This window comes from Myxocyprinus asiaticus, chromosome 6 (assembly GCF_019703515.2).
Source record: "Myxocyprinus asiaticus isolate MX2 ecotype Aquarium Trade chromosome 6, UBuf_Myxa_2, whole genome shotgun sequence".
Taxonomy (NCBI): domain Eukaryota; kingdom Metazoa; phylum Chordata; class Actinopteri; order Cypriniformes; family Catostomidae; genus Myxocyprinus; species Myxocyprinus asiaticus.
This window is the reverse complement of record NC_059349.1, coordinates 45786387-45804661: the sequence shown is the minus strand read 5'-3', so window position 1 is coordinate 45804661 and position 18275 is coordinate 45786387. Positions and strand designations below refer to the sequence as shown.

General features: G+C 37.5%; 1 protein-coding gene across 3 annotated transcripts in view; it reads right to left on the bottom strand.

Moving 5' to 3' along the window:
• LOC127443106 (calmodulin-regulated spectrin-associated protein 2-like) overlaps nucleotides 1–18275 on the bottom strand; it is an 89140-nt gene that overhangs the window by 65711 nt on the left and 5154 nt on the right. For all 3 annotated transcript variants that reach the window (XM_051701620.1, XM_051701622.1, XM_051701621.1), the window contains exon 2: nucleotides 3081–3340. In XM_051701620.1, the coding sequence (XP_051557580.1) occupies nucleotides 3081–3340 (260 nt within the window). The remainder of the gene's footprint in view (nucleotides 1–3080; nucleotides 3341–18275) is intronic.

Below are 18275 nucleotides of genomic sequence, written 5' to 3'. Positions count from 1 at the left end.
GATAAGTGTTTTCATTATGAAGCTTAGCTACTGTAAATAGTGTGATATTGTGACTGTGAGGTCTTGTGATGTGATTACTTTCACTCTACGAGAGCACTGCAAGGCTGTGGATGTGTTTGTTTGCGTCTGCATGTGAGTATTGTGTCTATATGAAAACAAATAGACTAGACCGAATGCCATACTTTCACAGAGGTAAGAGCAACCTAAATTAAAAACTGGCAGGATACCTACTGTAATTGCAGAGAAAGAGAGACACACAGAGAGAGAGAGAAAGAGAGAGTACTGCAATGCAGACATCAGCATTACCTCATTTTGCATGGCCAGTTCTCCTCATCCACCCTACACTCTACACCCTTAGATGACATTCACACTGCAGCTTGCACATAACGACAAAATATGGCACAGTAAGCATTATCAGTCCATTACCAGTGACGTCATGTTATGCCTTAACCTGGGACAGTTACAGCAAGGATAACCTGAAGAATATTACGGTCACACTAAAATATTTCCCATACTGTATGTAAGGCCTAAACACCACTCTGAAGGCATTACAACAGCCTTATGAAGGATTTAGTGGGTACACATGACTATTAAAACTGATGTGTGTAATCCCAGCACGGAGGAATATTCCAGGTTCAATACAAATTAAGCTCAAGCGACAGCATTTGTGGCATAATGTTAATTACCACAATAATTAATTTTCGACTTGTCCCTCCTTTTATAAAAAAAAAAAAGAAAAAAAAAGAAAAAGAATAAATCTAGATTACAGTGAAGCACTTACAATAGAAGTGAAGAGGGCCTATCCCTAAATGTAAAAAAAATACTCACTTTTTCAAAAGTATAGAATGATAAAATGATTTAAGTGTGATAGAATTGCTTTCTAACCTTTTCTGTGTAAAATTATATACAATTTAACAACTTCATTGCCATGACGGCATAACACCCTAAACCGACCATAAAAACACTTATTTTAGCAACTTTACAGTTCAAATAAAACATGAGTTTTAACTAAAGAGATAATGTAAGTGCTTTAATAAACTTATTCACCTTTCTGTCTTTAAACCCTCAATTCATGTCAACTGAGTAAAATTTTGTGTTGATACGACAAATATTTTTCAGTCCAAAAATGTCTCCAAGTGTCCAAAAGCCTCTCCAAACAAATAAAAAATAATAATTGTACATAAGAACTAATTACACATGCAAATACAATGATCACTAAAGGTATGCTCTCTCTCCAAAGCATGCAGGCATGAGTAACGAGATCTCATTCAGTTCCATTCTTAGGACCCTATGATTTCCGCATTGCGGAATACATGAACGGAATAACGGAATCCAGTCGTAAAAACGGAATTAACTATAGAACGCTGAATGTCATGGAAATGTGTGACGATTAAACCACAAAAGGCTGAGATTTAATTAAACAAATACCCTATACGGTCTTATACATGGCTATACGGCTGAGTGAGGTAAGTGAACGTGAGCTGCTTAGACACTAACCCCATCATTAACATCATGTGCACTCTGTGTGTATAAATGACAAGCGAAGCACTTTAGTATATATTCATACAATTAAATCAAAACCTTTTGTGGTTTAATAAGCACATTAATCCATAGAGCGAACTGCTTTTCCGGAAGGGAGAAGTCTGGCAAAGTCATCTAAAGCATCTGGTTCTCTGCCAAAATGTCAAAATAAAAGTCCCTTTTAACTTGGTATCTGAAATGGAAAAAATGGGACAGAAATACATTACTTCTGTATAGTGAAATGTAATATTTAATGTAAGTAATAATAATGATAATACTATATCAATAATTATTAAGCAGTATCTCACAAGCCAGATTTTATTTTCTGCTTTCATTGATACTGTGATGCTCTACTGTGCAGCACTGTATTTTACAAAATAAATAAATAAACCTCAAATGTTGTGTTGTGGATTGTGCTGTGAGGATCAGTATAGAAGCTCTTCATTAATAAATAATAATGCAATGATATGTTGAAAAGTAATTGTTCTGTTTTCCTTTCAATAAAATTCTATAAATTAATTTGATTAGTTTTTAAATGATAACAAGCAATTAAACTTTAAAACATGGAATTCAAAATAAAATGGAAAACATAGAATTTGGGGAAAAATAAAATGGAATTTGGAAAAAAAAAAAAAAAACGGATTTCATAGGGCCCTACATTCTGTGTCATTTGAGCTAACATTGAGTCTGTGTCATGTTCTTGGCATCATCCCCTGGTGGCCATATGTAATTATAGTGAACAAACCTCTCTGCCCATATTTGGATGACTTCCCTCTCTGGTTGCAGCAGTCTGAATCCTAATGCGAATGGTTTAGCATTCCATGATGCTGGACAACGTACAACATAATTTCAGATGAAGTCATCTGATCAACGAAAGCTATCATGTTTTTAGCCAGATAGCACATTATGTGCTGTGTGCACATTGTGCTTTGTGTGGACTATCTAATGATCTTTGCATCCGATTATGTTGTGTGTATGCTCGTTTTAATGTGAATCCCTTCCTCTAAGTAATGGTATGTCAAGTATTTTATGTTGTTTATTTTTCGTGAAGTTATAAGTGAAAATGTGGCTCATAAGCAACACCTGTTTAATAGTAACATGTATGTCAACACATATACTTAGCTATTACTCTCAATATTTTTGCCTGTTAATAAAACAAATAGGCTGTTTGTATTCTACACTTTGAGAGCTTTCCAACGACGAATTTCTTTTCTACAACAAATCGAAGATGGGTAAAGTTGTATGGAATCTGTTTGAAAATGATTATTTTTGCAATTCCATGTGCTGTCACTATAGGTGAAGGAATTACAAACTTCAGCTTTATCATAACTCTGAATGTATGTCAGTTCTACAACAGAACAATCAAGGCTCAATTATATTTACATTTTATTTGCCAGACGCTTTCATCCAAAACGACTTACAGAAAATTCAAGCTATGCATTTTATTAGCATGCATTCCCTGAAATTAAACCCATGGCCTTGGCATGGCTAGCACCATGCTCTACCAGTTGAGATACAGGAACACCCATGCCAAGTAATGCCAAACTTAAGTCACTTGCCATCTGTATGGGGGTCTTGCAGAGGTCTCTCTCAGTAACAAGTCTCTCCTGGTCAGTGACGTAGAGTCCTTTCTGCGCGAGGGCCTGAATGACAGCGTTATGACCCAGCAGAGGTTTAGCCGCGTCACTCCTAAGGATCAAACTCCCCGCACGGCAGTACAGCTCTGCAGACAGCAGTAGAGACACCACTGGCGGCTTCACATGCTCCTGATCATACTGGTCCCGATAAAATGGATCCTCCAACTCCACAGGTACACAGTCTAAAGAGAGAAACAGAGGGAGGGATGTGTCTTGGGACAGAACTGCAAGTAAATTCTCTATAAATATCTTTAAATTGTTAAATGGGATGCAAAAATCTTCATGCACTGAACACTAACATGAAGACTCAGATCTTTGCATCCGACCAACTAGATCTTGAAACTAATCGAAATCTTAATCAATGATGAAACAAAATTATATTTTAGTGAACATTTAAAGGTAATTTGTGTAATTTTTTTTATGTTAAAATTCTCTCATATCCCAGCTAAATATGCAGAGTCAACTGTAAGTAAACCATTTGTAGGTTGATTTAACCAAAGAAAATGCATGGCATTAAGTGGTCTTGGACATTTCCGATACTCCTATTAAAGCATGAAGCAAAGTCACACATTTCCAATTACTGATGTCATTGTAGATACCAAATTCACTGGCAAATTTGATACTCATAATTCATTTATTCCACAACTGAAAGTGTCTGATAAAAGGTTTGCAACTTTTTCTTTTATCCCCAAATAAATTATTAATACTTTTAAAAATTGTGTTTAAATGATGTAGTTGAATGAAATGAAGACTCCAGTCATATCAAAAGCCTAATAAAAGCTGTTTTATATAAGATGACATGACCAGCCTTTTGGTAAAGCCAAAAAAGACACTTTTTGTTGACAGAAAAAAGTAATCATGGCTGACTGTGAATAGCTCATCTCCAACGCTCTTTGACTAGCCATCAAGAGTTTCAGAGATGTGAACGAGAAAAAACAGAACAAATATCACCAAACGAACACCTTACCAGGTAAAAAGGTAAGTACATTTTGTCAAGATTTTAAGGCAAAATAAAAAAGCCTGTTTGCCCAGTGTGTATAAATTAGCCTTGAGAGAGAGAGAGAGAGAGAGAGAGAGAGAGAGAGAGAGAGAGAGAGAGAGAGAAAGAGAGAGAGATGGAGACTTGGTAAACCTTTTCAGATTAGCACTACAGACACACACTGCAGTCACAGCACCGGACATCATGTACAGGTACAGGCATGCAAACACTCATGAGTCATGAGCACATATACACACAAAAACCCTGCAGCCAATACACAAACATACAGAAAATAACAGGACTGACTGAGTGACTGATGCTAAATAAACAGCACTCTAACATCTGTTTTTAGTTGTAAGGATATTGGAGGTGTATGTTATGTTGTTGAGTGTCTATATACGTAACAGATAGAGGTTTTGTGAATATACGCTGAGTATGTTATTGTGTGTTTATATTTAACAACTGGCTGGCTGACAATCCAGCAGTTTCTGACACTCAAGTGTGACTGCACATGTCTGAGGCACAAAGCTAGAAGGCCAAGAAAATGGCATCCCATAATGCTTCACTGTGAGTCAGACTACAGGCGATGTAGATTCCTGCTCTTCCCGGGTCATTTCCTTTCAGCATGTCTTTGTGTGTGTGTGTGTGTTTGCTCTTTTTCAGCAACAGGAAATTTCTGTCTTAAAGGTGCAGTAAAGTTCCTACTGGATAATCTTGGACACATGTCTTGAAAAGTATTTCACCTGAGGATGAAGGCATGTCACGCAACTTGTCTATGTTAGCATCTACCAAGTGACTGATCAGTTTAACAAAATAATGTAGAGTTTGATTACACATGCAGCCTATGACACCAGCAACAAAATTTATGGGAAACGTGGAACACAAAATGAGATGTTAGGGATTGACAGCCTCAGTCACTATTCACTTTCATTGTATGGAAAAAAGATGCAATGAAAGTGAATGGTGACTGAGCCGGTCTGAAAGTCATACAGGTTTGGAACACATCAGGATGAGAAAACATAAACAGAATTTTCATTTTGGGTGAACTATCCCTTCAACACATTTAACACCCCTAACAACATCAAAATCATGCAACGAACATTACATTGCTGACTTTTTATGTGTATCAAAACACTCTTAAAAACATTCCCTTAATCTTTATGAAAAGCTGCTGTGTCAATGGAAACCCATCTCTGCCAGTTCAGAGCCAAAAGAATAAACAAACACACACACACTTTCTGTAAAGCTCATGTTTTTCCTGAACAAGCTCATAAAGAGCTGCCTGGTTCGGGAAAGGATTTTCCCCCGATGTTTCATCCCAGCTAGAGTGAGGACAGAGGCAGGAAGTAGCTCTCAAAGGCACGACAAACACAGGGAGGAAGTGAGGGGTCAAACAGAGAAAAGCCTGAGGCAGCATGCCACCAAAACTCACAAAAGCCTTTCAAAAGTTAAAGTCTGCACTTTTGTGTTTGAATGTTACAGTAGAGCAGCATAGTTCCTTAATAAACTGTTCATCTTAAGGTCAATTATTCAGGTCATTTTTGCAGATAATGTCTTTTATTCTGGAGGATTTTGAATATATTTTTGGCATCTGCTTATAATAAACATTCCATTAAGTGTATGTTTACTTGTTGAAATTACCTTTTTTATTTCTTTTTTTAATCCCCTTTTGGAATGCCCAATTCTCACTACTTAGTAGCTCCTCGTGATAGCGCGGTTACTCACCTCAATCCGGGTGGTGGAGGACAAGTCTCAGTTGTGGCTCGTTGTGCATGACACCGCGGAGACTCTGCATGTGGAGGCTCATGCTACTCTCCGCGATCCACGCACAACTTATCACGCGCCCCATTGAGAGCGAGAACCACTAATCGCGACTGCGAGGAGGTTAGCCCATGTGACTCTACCCTCCCTAGCAACCGCAACTCCAGGAGTGGTAGTCAGCGTCAATACTCGCTGAGCTACCCAGGCCCCGAAATTACCTTATCTTTGAACAACCTGCTTATTCAAGTTGAATTTAATAATATTTTCTTCTATCCAGGGCTCCAGACTAAATAAAATTACTTAGGAGCCATTAGCTCCTTAATTGAACCATTAAGGAGCCAAATGGCTGTTTTTAGTCGCCAAATCATATAATTGGTTGATTTAGATTGTTGTTCAGAAACAAGACAGAAAGCAGAAGAAAAGGAAGACAGCTGATAACCCATTAATCGGAGGTTTAATAAACAGTATATACTGTTGTGAAGATATGCAAGTTTGCATTTTCCTTTTGTCTCATCAATGTTCACACCCCTTTAATAATTTATACAAATATAAGAGATAAAACCATTTTTTTATTTACTACTGCCCTTCAGAATCTACATTACAGATATTTACATAAAGCATAGTATGCATATAGTAGTGTGTTGTCTTCTTGAGCATCAATGAATGATTGCACCTTATGTAATAGATGTGTATGAGTCCCTCAATTGTCCCAAGTGTCAAAAGCTGGATCTCATATGTATATATAAAGTGGTGCGGGACTTTTAATTATAAAGAAGCCCGAAATACACATGGGACTTCTATTTTGAAATGTCTGCACTCCCAGTTGTGAACACACTGACGGATGATTCGCTGAGAAAGTGAATCTGATTCAAACTGCTAACCTGAGCTCCTGAGTTCACAGCCTCAGTTCTTTTCGGGTGATTCATGAAAAAGACCCAGTTCAAAAGAGTCATTTGGTCACGTCTTTCTCACGCTGGGTTTGTTGTTGCATGCAGTGAGCTCATCAGAAACAGAATGGGTGAAAAGCGGCGCAAGACACACTGGTGGTGCGCGCTCTAAAGATGTATTCGTTAACTCACAAGATGATATCTGACGAAACCGCATGTGAACATGCACAACCCAATTGTCGCCAATGGCGACTAGATTTTAAATGATTGTTGCAATAAATAATTTTTGGTTGCATTTGCGACCATTTATAGTCGCAGTCTGGAGCCCATCTAGCCCTGTTGAATTTGCAGAGACAACTTAGTAAGCCATTTGTAGGTTGATTTCAGACAAAAGTGTAACACAAGTCATATTTTCATCAAGTAACGAATTTAATTTATGTGCAAAATCGGAATATTGCAAAAACAATTAGCAAATAAAGCAGTATTTCCATCCCATGTGTTTATGAGAAGAAAAACATAACTTTTGAGGAAACTGGCGCAAAACAGAGGAGAAATTAAAATGGAAGTTAAAGCCACTATGGCTCTTTTATTAAATGTAATGATTAAAGGAATAATTCACCCAAAAATGAAAATTCTCTCATCATCTCATCAGAAGTGATATGATAGGTGTGGGTGAGAAACAGATCAATATTTAAGTAAATGTTTGCTAGAAATTCTCTGTCCTGCCCAGTAGGGGGTGTATGCATGAAGAATGTGAATCACCAAAAACACAAGAAGAAGAATGTTAAAGTGAAAGTAAAAGTGGAGTTTGACTGAGCAGGGAGGAGAATTTGAAGTAAAAATTTACTAAAATATTGATCTGTTACTCACCCACACCTATCAAATTGCTTCTGAAGACATTGATGTTACCACTGAAGTCATATGGATTACTTTTATGCTGACCTAGGGTATTTTTGGAGTGTCAGAATTTTGGCACCCATTCACTTACATTGTATGGACCAAAAGAGCTGAGAAATTCTTCTAGAAATCTTCATTTGTGTTCTGCTGAAGAAACAAAATTAATACATCTCCAGGATGACATGAGGGTGAGTAAATGATGAGAGAATTTTCATTTTGGGGTGAACTATCCATTTAACTTGCAGTTTAGAGTGTGCAGACAAAAAGCTCTGAAGAACTTCATGTGTGCTAGTGTTCAGCAGCAGATGCCTTATGTCTGGGAGCAAAAGCATATCAGACAGTACTGGGAGGTAAAAGTAACCAATCATTTTGATGACAGGCTTTGTGTCTGGCATTTTTAGAATAACCAGAGCAACATTTCAGATGCTGCAATGATCCTGATGATATTCTCTAAGCATATTATGTATTCACATGGCTTGTTGAAGGACAACCACAAAACATCTATATCCCTAAAAAAATTATTTACTTGGAATTTATTCTGTAAATGTATTTCCATCGTAGCAGTGTTTCCCACAGGATTTTGTGATTTTTGTGTGGGTGGACCTTGGACCCTCTAGGGGGGTCCTGGGGCATGCTCCCCCTGAAGAAAATGTTGTACATTTTAAAGTTAAATGGATCAATCTGGTGCACTTTGATAGCAAAATGAAGAGGCTAGATCTATGAAGAACTTTGTGCTCTTGTAGTAATTTAATCATAAACACATTGGTTGTATAGATATGAATGGTGATGACACGGCAAAAAAGTCACACCCACAAAGCATAAACGAGATGGAGATTAACGCAGTTCACAAATGGTCAAAACCGACTACAGCATACATTTGAGCCATCAAAGAAATGAAGCAAAAGTGGTTAACTGTGTTGAACTTGCACCTCAGATGCTGAAAATAGTTACCTTGTCAGAGCTGCTGGTAATAACGTTAACGTTAGATAATGAGTTCCAGTGCATTTGCGCAGGGGGTGGGGGGTGGAGACCAGCGGACTGACTGGGAGTGAGAGGTGCTTTGCCAAAGTAATGGCACAAACCACAACGTTAGAGATTTATTTTATGTTATAATGAGAAGTATACAAATGTTTTCGGTTCATTATGAAACTGTGGCGGGACAAATAAGACTGTGGCGGGTTATTAATATGTAGGTAATTAATGGGAAACACTGCGTAGTTTATGTGCATGTCTTCTTATCGAATAAAACATTTATCCACCTCAAGTGAGCATCTAGGATATTTGGAGATTACATTTGCATGTTGGTGTTTCCATCAAGCATTTTGATGTGATATCCCAAAATTTGCATAAAAATAATTGTGAGCAGCCTGACACACCAACAGTGGCTCAACCTTGAGCCCAAATGACTTTGCAGTGTGACTATCTGTTTGTCACATCAATGGAAGATGGGGAAGCGCTCAGGAAACTTTTGGAAAAAAAATATTATTTTTGCAATTCCGTTTGCTTACATTAATGGCACAGAAATTACACACTTCTTTAAAATGACATTTGCCAAAAAAACTACATCACCAAACACTATCCAACAACTCTGTTGCCCATAAAAGTTCAATGAATGTTCTAATTTTATATTTCTAGTGGCAGAGGAAAACATTAATTCATTGAGTCTCCCACTCATAGATAAAACTTTCTGACACTATAATTTTAAGGAAGAATATAATTTAATCATTTTGAGAGCACCTTTCCATGTCAGATGTCCTTCTTTCTCACATTCAACCCTCTGGATTTCTCCTGAGTACTGTCCTTTTATAACATAAACCTGTGCCATTTTATTGTCTTTAATAACAGTTTACAGAGTGCTGACTCCAGTACAGGGTCACATGTGAACAGAACACTGCAGTGCCCCTCTGGCTTCAGTGATGTAACAGAATCAAATGCTCTCTGTCGTGGTATGTGCAGTAACATGGACAACATCACCATGAGACATTCAAAAAAAAAAAAATAATAATAATTCTGAGCAAATTATCACGAACAGACATCCACCCAACTCTATTTTAAATCTGAGGATGCCTTGCAATGTTGGGGATCATTTTCCTGTGTTTGTTTCTCATGCTGGTCAGCAGTTTCATTCTGCCTTGAAGAGCAATGACTGATGGGGATATGGTATCAGATGGAAATATTTGGCACCTTGATATACAGTATACCATGGTACTAAATGATTACCATATTCATGTACCATGGTATTTTAATGGCACTTTAAGGTACTTAAAAGAATCCAATGGTACTACCATTGTACATACGGGAAAAAAACGGGATTATCCTGGTACAAATCCAGAAAACCATGGTATTACAATGGTACTATGTCCAAAAAATATTAGTTCCGTGGAACTATTTTGAGTATTTTAAGACTCAAACAACAGTCATTTTAGGGCAAGACAAGTCACTCGGCAGCACCTGAATAAAGACAGAATTCCAAAATTGGCAATAAAATCTGACAACAATGGTATCATATACTGTGCACTATAAACCCAAATGTTGTCATTACTGGAAAAATCAATTTGTCTCAACTGAACATTACTTGAAATGTCAGGTTTTGGGGTCATAACTCAAATATCCAAGTTCCTTGAACTTATTTTTCTTAAAAATCCATAGACTTAAGATTTTAAATGTTAATAACTGTGGAGGTGAGGATGTGGTCGAGCGCCAGTCTGGGGAGAGAGAAAGCGGTAAGGACATCCACCTGAGATGAATTGTGACTAATTACCGTTTCTATGTTCACAGTGAGAGTCGAGGGAGGTAAAAGACGGCCAGTCCACAGAAAGAGAGAGAGAGATACAGACCAGAGACTTTGTGTGTGTTCTAGAGAGTGTTTTGTTTGAGTGCTGAAAAGCCAATACTGATGTGTGTGTGCTGAAAAGCCCCTCTGTTGTTATAAAGCTGAAAAGCGATTGAACAAGTATTAAAAGTTGACTCACGTGGACTGTGAAACCGGCTCCCGCTTCCTCCTTAACCGTCATACAACGAACTTTGTTACACTAACTTTAACTACTGAGTAAAAAATTGAGGCTATTGGGAATACCCACAATGCCCTGTACTTGAATGATTTCATTATGTTTCCTTGGTCAAAGGGAACACGTGTGGGCATTTACATTGTTGTTATTAAGAATTCATAGAGGTTTTAGCATTTTTGTAGTATTATTTATGTTGTTTTGTTGCAAATAGCTGTTTTGTGTGATGTCACTCTTAGGGTGATAGGGTGAATGACTGACCTAGAATCAGTTATAATCTTCATTATTTAAGCTGTGTTATAGTATGACCTGAATTTGAGTCCATTAAATTAAAATTATTAAGCTGAAACAACAACATTTATATAGCAAATCTGAGTTAAGTCTACTTGAATCTAGATACCTTAACTTAAATAGTTAAGTTCATTATATATGAACACTAATTTAAGTGAAGTTAATTACACAAGTTTTGGAGACACCATTATTCAGTTCAGTTGTGGAAATGAGCTTACTCAATCAATTGAGTAGGGTCAACTTATTAGGGGTTTCTGTGTGTTTGATTAGCTCAAATCATGCAAAAAGAAAATAAAAAAATGCAGCTGATCCACATGGATGCTCTTGAATAAACAAACAGGCAATCAAAAATGTGATTGTGATGGGAATGGGAAGTCCGATTCTTTTTCATGAACCGGTTCTTTCGGATGGTTAGTTTTAATGAACAGGTTAAAAAAAAACAATTCACCAGTTCTTTTATGTCATCGCGTAATGACGTCACTGTATATAATGCTAATGCCACGACATCATGGAATACACACTCAAACACATTCAATAAATGCATATGTAAGCGTATCTTGCTGATTATTACATTTTATTAAATTAAGTTATAATAATAAGGGTGTTTATTGTCATCAGTGTTTCATTCAGTGATCTTACATCTCGGATAAGTTTCCTACATTAAAGTTTTGCACCTGAAGCACGCAATACTGACACTGATATACAAACGCGGATGTTCTACGTGTCTAAAGCATACAAAATGAATAAACCAGAAAACATGATCCATCTCATAACAACTTCAAATATAATCTGCATGCACAATACTCAATAGTAAAATTCATTTACATCTCTTAACTGAAACGTTTCGTCTCCTTATTCAAGTCCTCGGTTCACACATGCGCATCAGCAGCTCACTCGTCAGTTCTCAGTATTTCGAACATGACCGAAAGAGGTTCAGCGTACTTGTGACCCGAGAACTGCTTTGATCGACACAATGTACTGTTGACTCGAGAGTTGCTGTCTCCGGATCAGTATACTGTTGACTCAAGAACTGCTGTGACAGGATCATCATCATACGTTGATAAAACGGCAATACAATCCAGTCATAAACATATTTCCAGCTTGTTTTATTTGTTATACTTCATGCTGTTCAGCAAAATACAACAGAAACATACAATCCCTACATACAGCCCCCCAATCACATGGCACACTAGGGTTGCCCCCTGATAGTCGACCAAACGTTAGTCAATGAGAAGAGTCTTGGTCGACCAAATTTTCATTGGTCGGTTGGTCGCAATTCAAAGAAATTCAACACACAATTTCAATTTCAACTCCACAGGAAACCGACGAACACCGGTATTACCGCTGGTTGGACGTTAAGTGGTACTATGGGGTAATTTACATTAAGCTGGGTTAGGGTTAAGCCTACACAATAAAGCAAGACACCTTGATATCAAACTTTTAAATTTATTTTTTATTTATTTTAACTAAAAGTTCAAATGAAACTGGAAACAAAATAAGTGCATTTAAAATGTGTGTTGTTCAACTATTTGAAAGATGGTTTAACAACAGTTGTGAACATCTCTCTGGCAAAGAACCTCATCTGTGCATTCTTTACCGGACGGGTATTTCATTATCTGGGAAAATACATCAAGTGCGTGAATAAATTCATTTGGTTCCCTCCTTCATGATATATATATATATATATATATATATATATATATATATATATATATATATATATATATTGTGCTCAAAAGTTTGTATACTCTGGCAGAAATTGTGACGTTTTGGCATTGATTTTGAAAATATGACTGATCATGCAAAAAAACTGTCTTTTATTTAAGGATAGTGATCATATGAAGCCATTTATTATCACATAATTGTTTGGCTACTTTTTAAATCATACTGATAACAGAAATCACCCAAATGGCCCTGCTCAAAAGTTTTCATACCCTTGAATGTTTGGCCTTGTTACAGACACACAAGGTGACACACACAGGTTTAAATGGCAATTAAAGGTTAATTTCCCACACCTGTGGCTTTTAAAATTGCAATTAGTGTCTGTGTATAAATAGTAAATGAGTTTGTTATCTCTCACATGGATGCACTGAGCAGGCTAGATACTGAGCCATGGGGAGCAGAAAAGAACTGTCAAAAGACCTGCATAACAAGGTAATGGAACTTTATAAGATGGAAAAGGATATAAAAATATATCCAAAGCCTTGAAAATGCCAGTCAGTACTGTTCAATCACTTATTAAGAAGTGGAAAATTCAGGGATCTCTTGATACCAAGCCAAGGTCAGATAGACCAAGAAAGATTTCAGCCACAACTGCCAGATGAATTGTTCGTGATACAAAGAAAAACCCACAGGTAACCTCAGGAGAAATACAGGCTGCTCTGGAAAAAGACGGTGTGGTTGTTTCATGTCTCCTTGCTGGTTTTTCCGACACATTCAGAATCATTACCGCATTTGCCGGTGTCACTGCGGCTCACTTTGTGCGTGCGCTTGTAAAATTTATATTTTAAAGGCTCATTATTATGGTTTAGTATTTCTCTGTAATGTAGCAATGTTACTTATAACAGCCTTTCTCAGCCCTGGAACTCAAACCATTTTCAGGTGCCCCCCCAATATATATATATATTTAAGTAATTAAATTAATATCATAAACGTGCGACTAGTCGACTAATGGCTTAAATTAACTCCTACTAGTCGACTAGGAAAATCTTTGATCGGGGACAGCCCTATGGCACACACATGCTAAGTATCAGCAGCTTATCAGTTCTCAGTATTTCAATCACCTCAGAAAGAGGCGATTCTCAGTTCAGTGTTCTGTTGACTCCAGAACTGCTGCAAGCGACTCATTGTACTGTTGACCCAAGAATGGTTGGCAGTTCGATTTGTGAACTAATAGGAGTGGTCCATTGCAAAGAAAAGTTAGGAAAAGCAGATATCACCAGTTCTAGGATCATATTACTCCCGGTTATTGGCACATTTCGAGTCAGAGAGTCAGGCAAGTCCGAGAGACAGGTTAAGATAAGTAACTTGTGGATAAGTGTTGACTCAAAACGCGAACTTTTTCAAATGATTCAGTCCGATTTGGTAAACTGAAAGAACCAGTGCAGAAGAACGGTTCGTTCACATACTGGACATCGCAAGGTGGAACTTCTATTCCTACAGCCACGAAACTGAGTGTTACGATGCCTCTATCAAAAATTTGATTAGCCCTATTAACTTTAAAGTGGGAAAACAGAGTGGATTTAGAGCCATCTGGAATGGAGATCAGAGTAAATCTATACTTTATAAACCACATTAGAGTTCATGTAGACCAACAACTCCAATGAGAAAACCAGACTTTATACAGATACACAAACACACACACACACACACACACACACACACACACACACACACACACACACACACACACACACATATACACACTTCTGTCAGGGGTCTCCCATCTTGGCTCTGTTGCATTTCACTCCACAGGCTTCTCTTTTTGGGCTGGGCTGCTGTTCCAGTCAAATGCAACAGTGCTCTGTGTCTGGGTATGTCTGTGTGTGTGTGTTTGTGTGTTATTTTCAGCATTGTCTATTGGGAGCTATTTTGGAAAATTCAATCCTATTACTGTGTGTTGTGTGCAGAAAGAGAAAAGGGGAATCTGCTTTGAGGCTTGAGCATTCATTACTGACTGTGGGGACAGAGTCATAAACCAGACAGTGGCCTTTCATGAGACCACTGTATGTAGGGATCTGGGCTAATGTCTTCTGCAGACTTGGCAAAGGCTACAGCACCATGTAGATGCTGTTTTTTCCACAATTACTGATACAAACTCACTGTTTGCAACATCTGTATACTGCTTGACTCATGGACTCTTGACTCACTAGAATAAAAGCAGCTTGCAATCTTTTTTCCTGTTCTGCACAGAAGAACACCCTAAAAAAAGTACTGTAGTGGTACAGTGATGGTATCAGATGGTAATGCCACAGTACTTTGGTATATACCATGTACTGTAATTATGATAATAATTTACCTTGATTTACATGGTACTCCAAGGTACATCAAAGAATACCATGGTGTTATGGTACCCTAAGGAAGTGTACAGGTTTGCTGATGGAATTTCTGGCATAATTTTAACCCTCATATTGCGTTCGGGTCATTTTTGACCCGGGAGAGGTAGATAATAATTTTTAAATACCACATAGTATTTAGTATGGGAGTCAAACCATGTGACATTGTAAAGACTATCAAAATATACATACTACATTATTATTTTTTTTTTCAGATTTTTTTATCAAATTGTTAAAGAGATATAATGTTTTTTTTTTTAAACGTTTGCGGGTCAATTTTGACCCAGGCATCAATTGTGGCTTTTCACAATTTACATGATATTATGTAGATTTTTTTTGTACAACTATGAATAAGATTTTTTCTTATAAACACTTCACTTACATTTAGCCTCTTTCCTATACTCTCTCACTCACTTTTTTTGTCTCTCACTGGGACTTGCAGCATACTCACGCATCAACATTCGGCAGTTTATGCAAGTAAACAGAACAGATTTTGCTTAAAAACATAGTAAAGAAGTATTAATGTTGTATACTTGAGTTGTACAGTTGTTTTGATGATGTTTATTTGAAAAAGAATACGTTGGTTTCATGACTTTTGACCACCAAGTTGTATGACAGCAGGGGTTCAATCTCTCACTGGCTGGCAGGAGCCACCACTAGCGGATCACGTGACCTGCCACCAACTACTGGCAGATGGGGAGACGACAGTGGCAGCACACAAGACCTGCCAGTCCATACTGGCAGGAGGCAGCCACCTGGTGGCAGGTCACGAGACCAGCCACTTCGGCAAATTGCTGGAACCATTGACAACTGTCAGATTTATGAGGACTTTTAATCTCTTAAATCTACTTACAAAGCTCAGAATTTTGCTCCATTCCTTCTACTGTCACTCCAAGGAATTATAATAATTAATTTTCATGGATCTAATCCTATGCATTAAAGGTGCAGTATGTAAGATTCAGAAACCCTTGTTATTAATGACACCTGTGGCCATTAAGTGAACTGCAGCCAGCTGCCTTTTGCTCGTGCTCGTGCACACACTCCATAGGAACGCGAGCGAACATCGACCAAAACAATGACGTAACGTACACAGCGGCTGAACGTGATTCACCGGCATCATGCTGACAGATGAGGTAGCATAATTAAAATTACACAGTTATGATTGTTTTACTACAAACTTTGAGACTGTATATTATATCTGATTCTCCAGTGCTGGAACAGGGCTAAAACAATGTGTGGATATAGGTCTGACTACGAGAGACTGTAGTTTGATGTAATCACGTTTCTTTGCATGATACATTGACTGCATTTATACAATAGCCTATGTCGGCGTTAGCTAGCTAGCCAGCTTTATCAATAGCTGTTAGCTAAATTTGGTGGATGATGACAGTAGCTGTTTATAAAATATACTGTACATTATAAATATGTTGACACAATTCAGTATTGATGTGATTCCATCACAACTGACATTTTGATATATCGATGTGCTATTGTTTTATAAAAATAGATTGTATATATTTTCTGTATAACCAAGTTACATTACACTAATGAATGGAGCTTCTTGCATTATCTTGAACACTGTCTAGCATTCATTTAATGTGTTATTGTAGTTTAGCTAAAATTACACAGATTAATCCTTATGGCACTATATTTCACATGCTTTGCAGTTATGTAAGCTTACCTGTCCAATAAGAAGAACGCCAATTCAGGGTCGGTTTTGATCCCCAAAACCGAACAAAGTTCCCTCCAGGAATCAAATGCCCTGCCGATGTTCACTCTAGTTTTCGCTCGACCATGATCACGTTTCTGCTTAACCAGACGGTATTCAGTCGAATTTTTTATTTTTTTTACTCTGAGTTTGTGTAGGAGTCTGTGTTGTGCTGAGAGCCGGACGTTTGCTGGATTCCATCTCTAAGATAACGTTACCTAGTGTTGCAGTTTGTTGTCGCTGTTGAGTAGCGGAAGAGAAGCTATTACTGTCTGAGGCAAGGCTCTCGGAACCGCGCATAAACATCACATCCTTTGGATTTTCCCGGCAAAAGCAACCTGGGAAGGGCTCATTTATTAAGTTCCGTTTCAAGCCATTCACACACTGGCAAAAAAAGGCAAATATTACATGAAAATTGTTACATATTGCACCTTAAACAATGTTTTACAGAACTTACTTGCCATTAAAGTGGTCGAATGACAGTGAGCTGTTGAATGACAGTAGGCTAAGAGCAACAGAAAACTTCTGCTCTTAGCCTACTGGTTGATTAAGTTCAGCCAGCCGCTATTGCTTTAAAGAGCTCAGAATTTTGCATTCCTCTTCCCACTCTCACTAAAAGGAATTACATTAATTTATTCCTATGGATATATTCTTCTACATTAAGAGCTGTCTAATGTCCATGATCTCAACTGGTAGGAAACAGCCACTCACACTGGTCAGTTAGATTAGCCCGTTTTTTGCAGTATTCCTTCCATTATATCTCCCAAAGTATAATATCAATTTGTTCGTATGGATCTATTCTTATGAATTAAAGCCATCCTGTCTGGATTTATTTGCCATTAAAGCTGTCTAATGTCAGTGATCCCAACTGGCATACATTTTCTGCTCGTGCTGATTCAGCCCGTCGCTATTGTGTTTATTACAACAACTGATTTTTGCGCTCTTCTTTCCACTATCACTCACAAGGAACAAAATTAATTTCTTCTACATCTATTCTTATGCATTAAAGCCATTAATGGAATTTACTTGCCATTAAAGCAGTGGAATAATCAGCCTACCTGATCCCAACAGAGTGCAGTCTCACCCCCGTAAAGTTGTTCCTTTCGATGTATGATCAAAGATGTGGGAGGTAAATTTAAACTGTATTGCCTGGAACTGTATACACCTGATGCCTTGCAATGTGAAGTGTTTTACTGTACTACACCACGAAAGATTTCATCTTTGTCCATCCTTGTCCGTAACAAAGTTCTTCATACTTTTGTTACTGAACCACTTCATCCCAATCCAAATCTTCACTGTTATAGGTAAGTGATCAATGGTATTTATTATTATTATAACTTGTTCATATATTATGGGCAGTGTTGGGTGTAATGCTTTTACAAAGTAGCCTAATTAGTTACTGTAATGTAATTTGTTTTAGAGTAAAAATTCTTGTAATCAGATTATAGTTACTCATTTTTAGTTACAGTATGTTCAAATTACATAAGACCTTTGGGTTATAGCCTACACATTGCTAAAGTAACTAATATCTCAA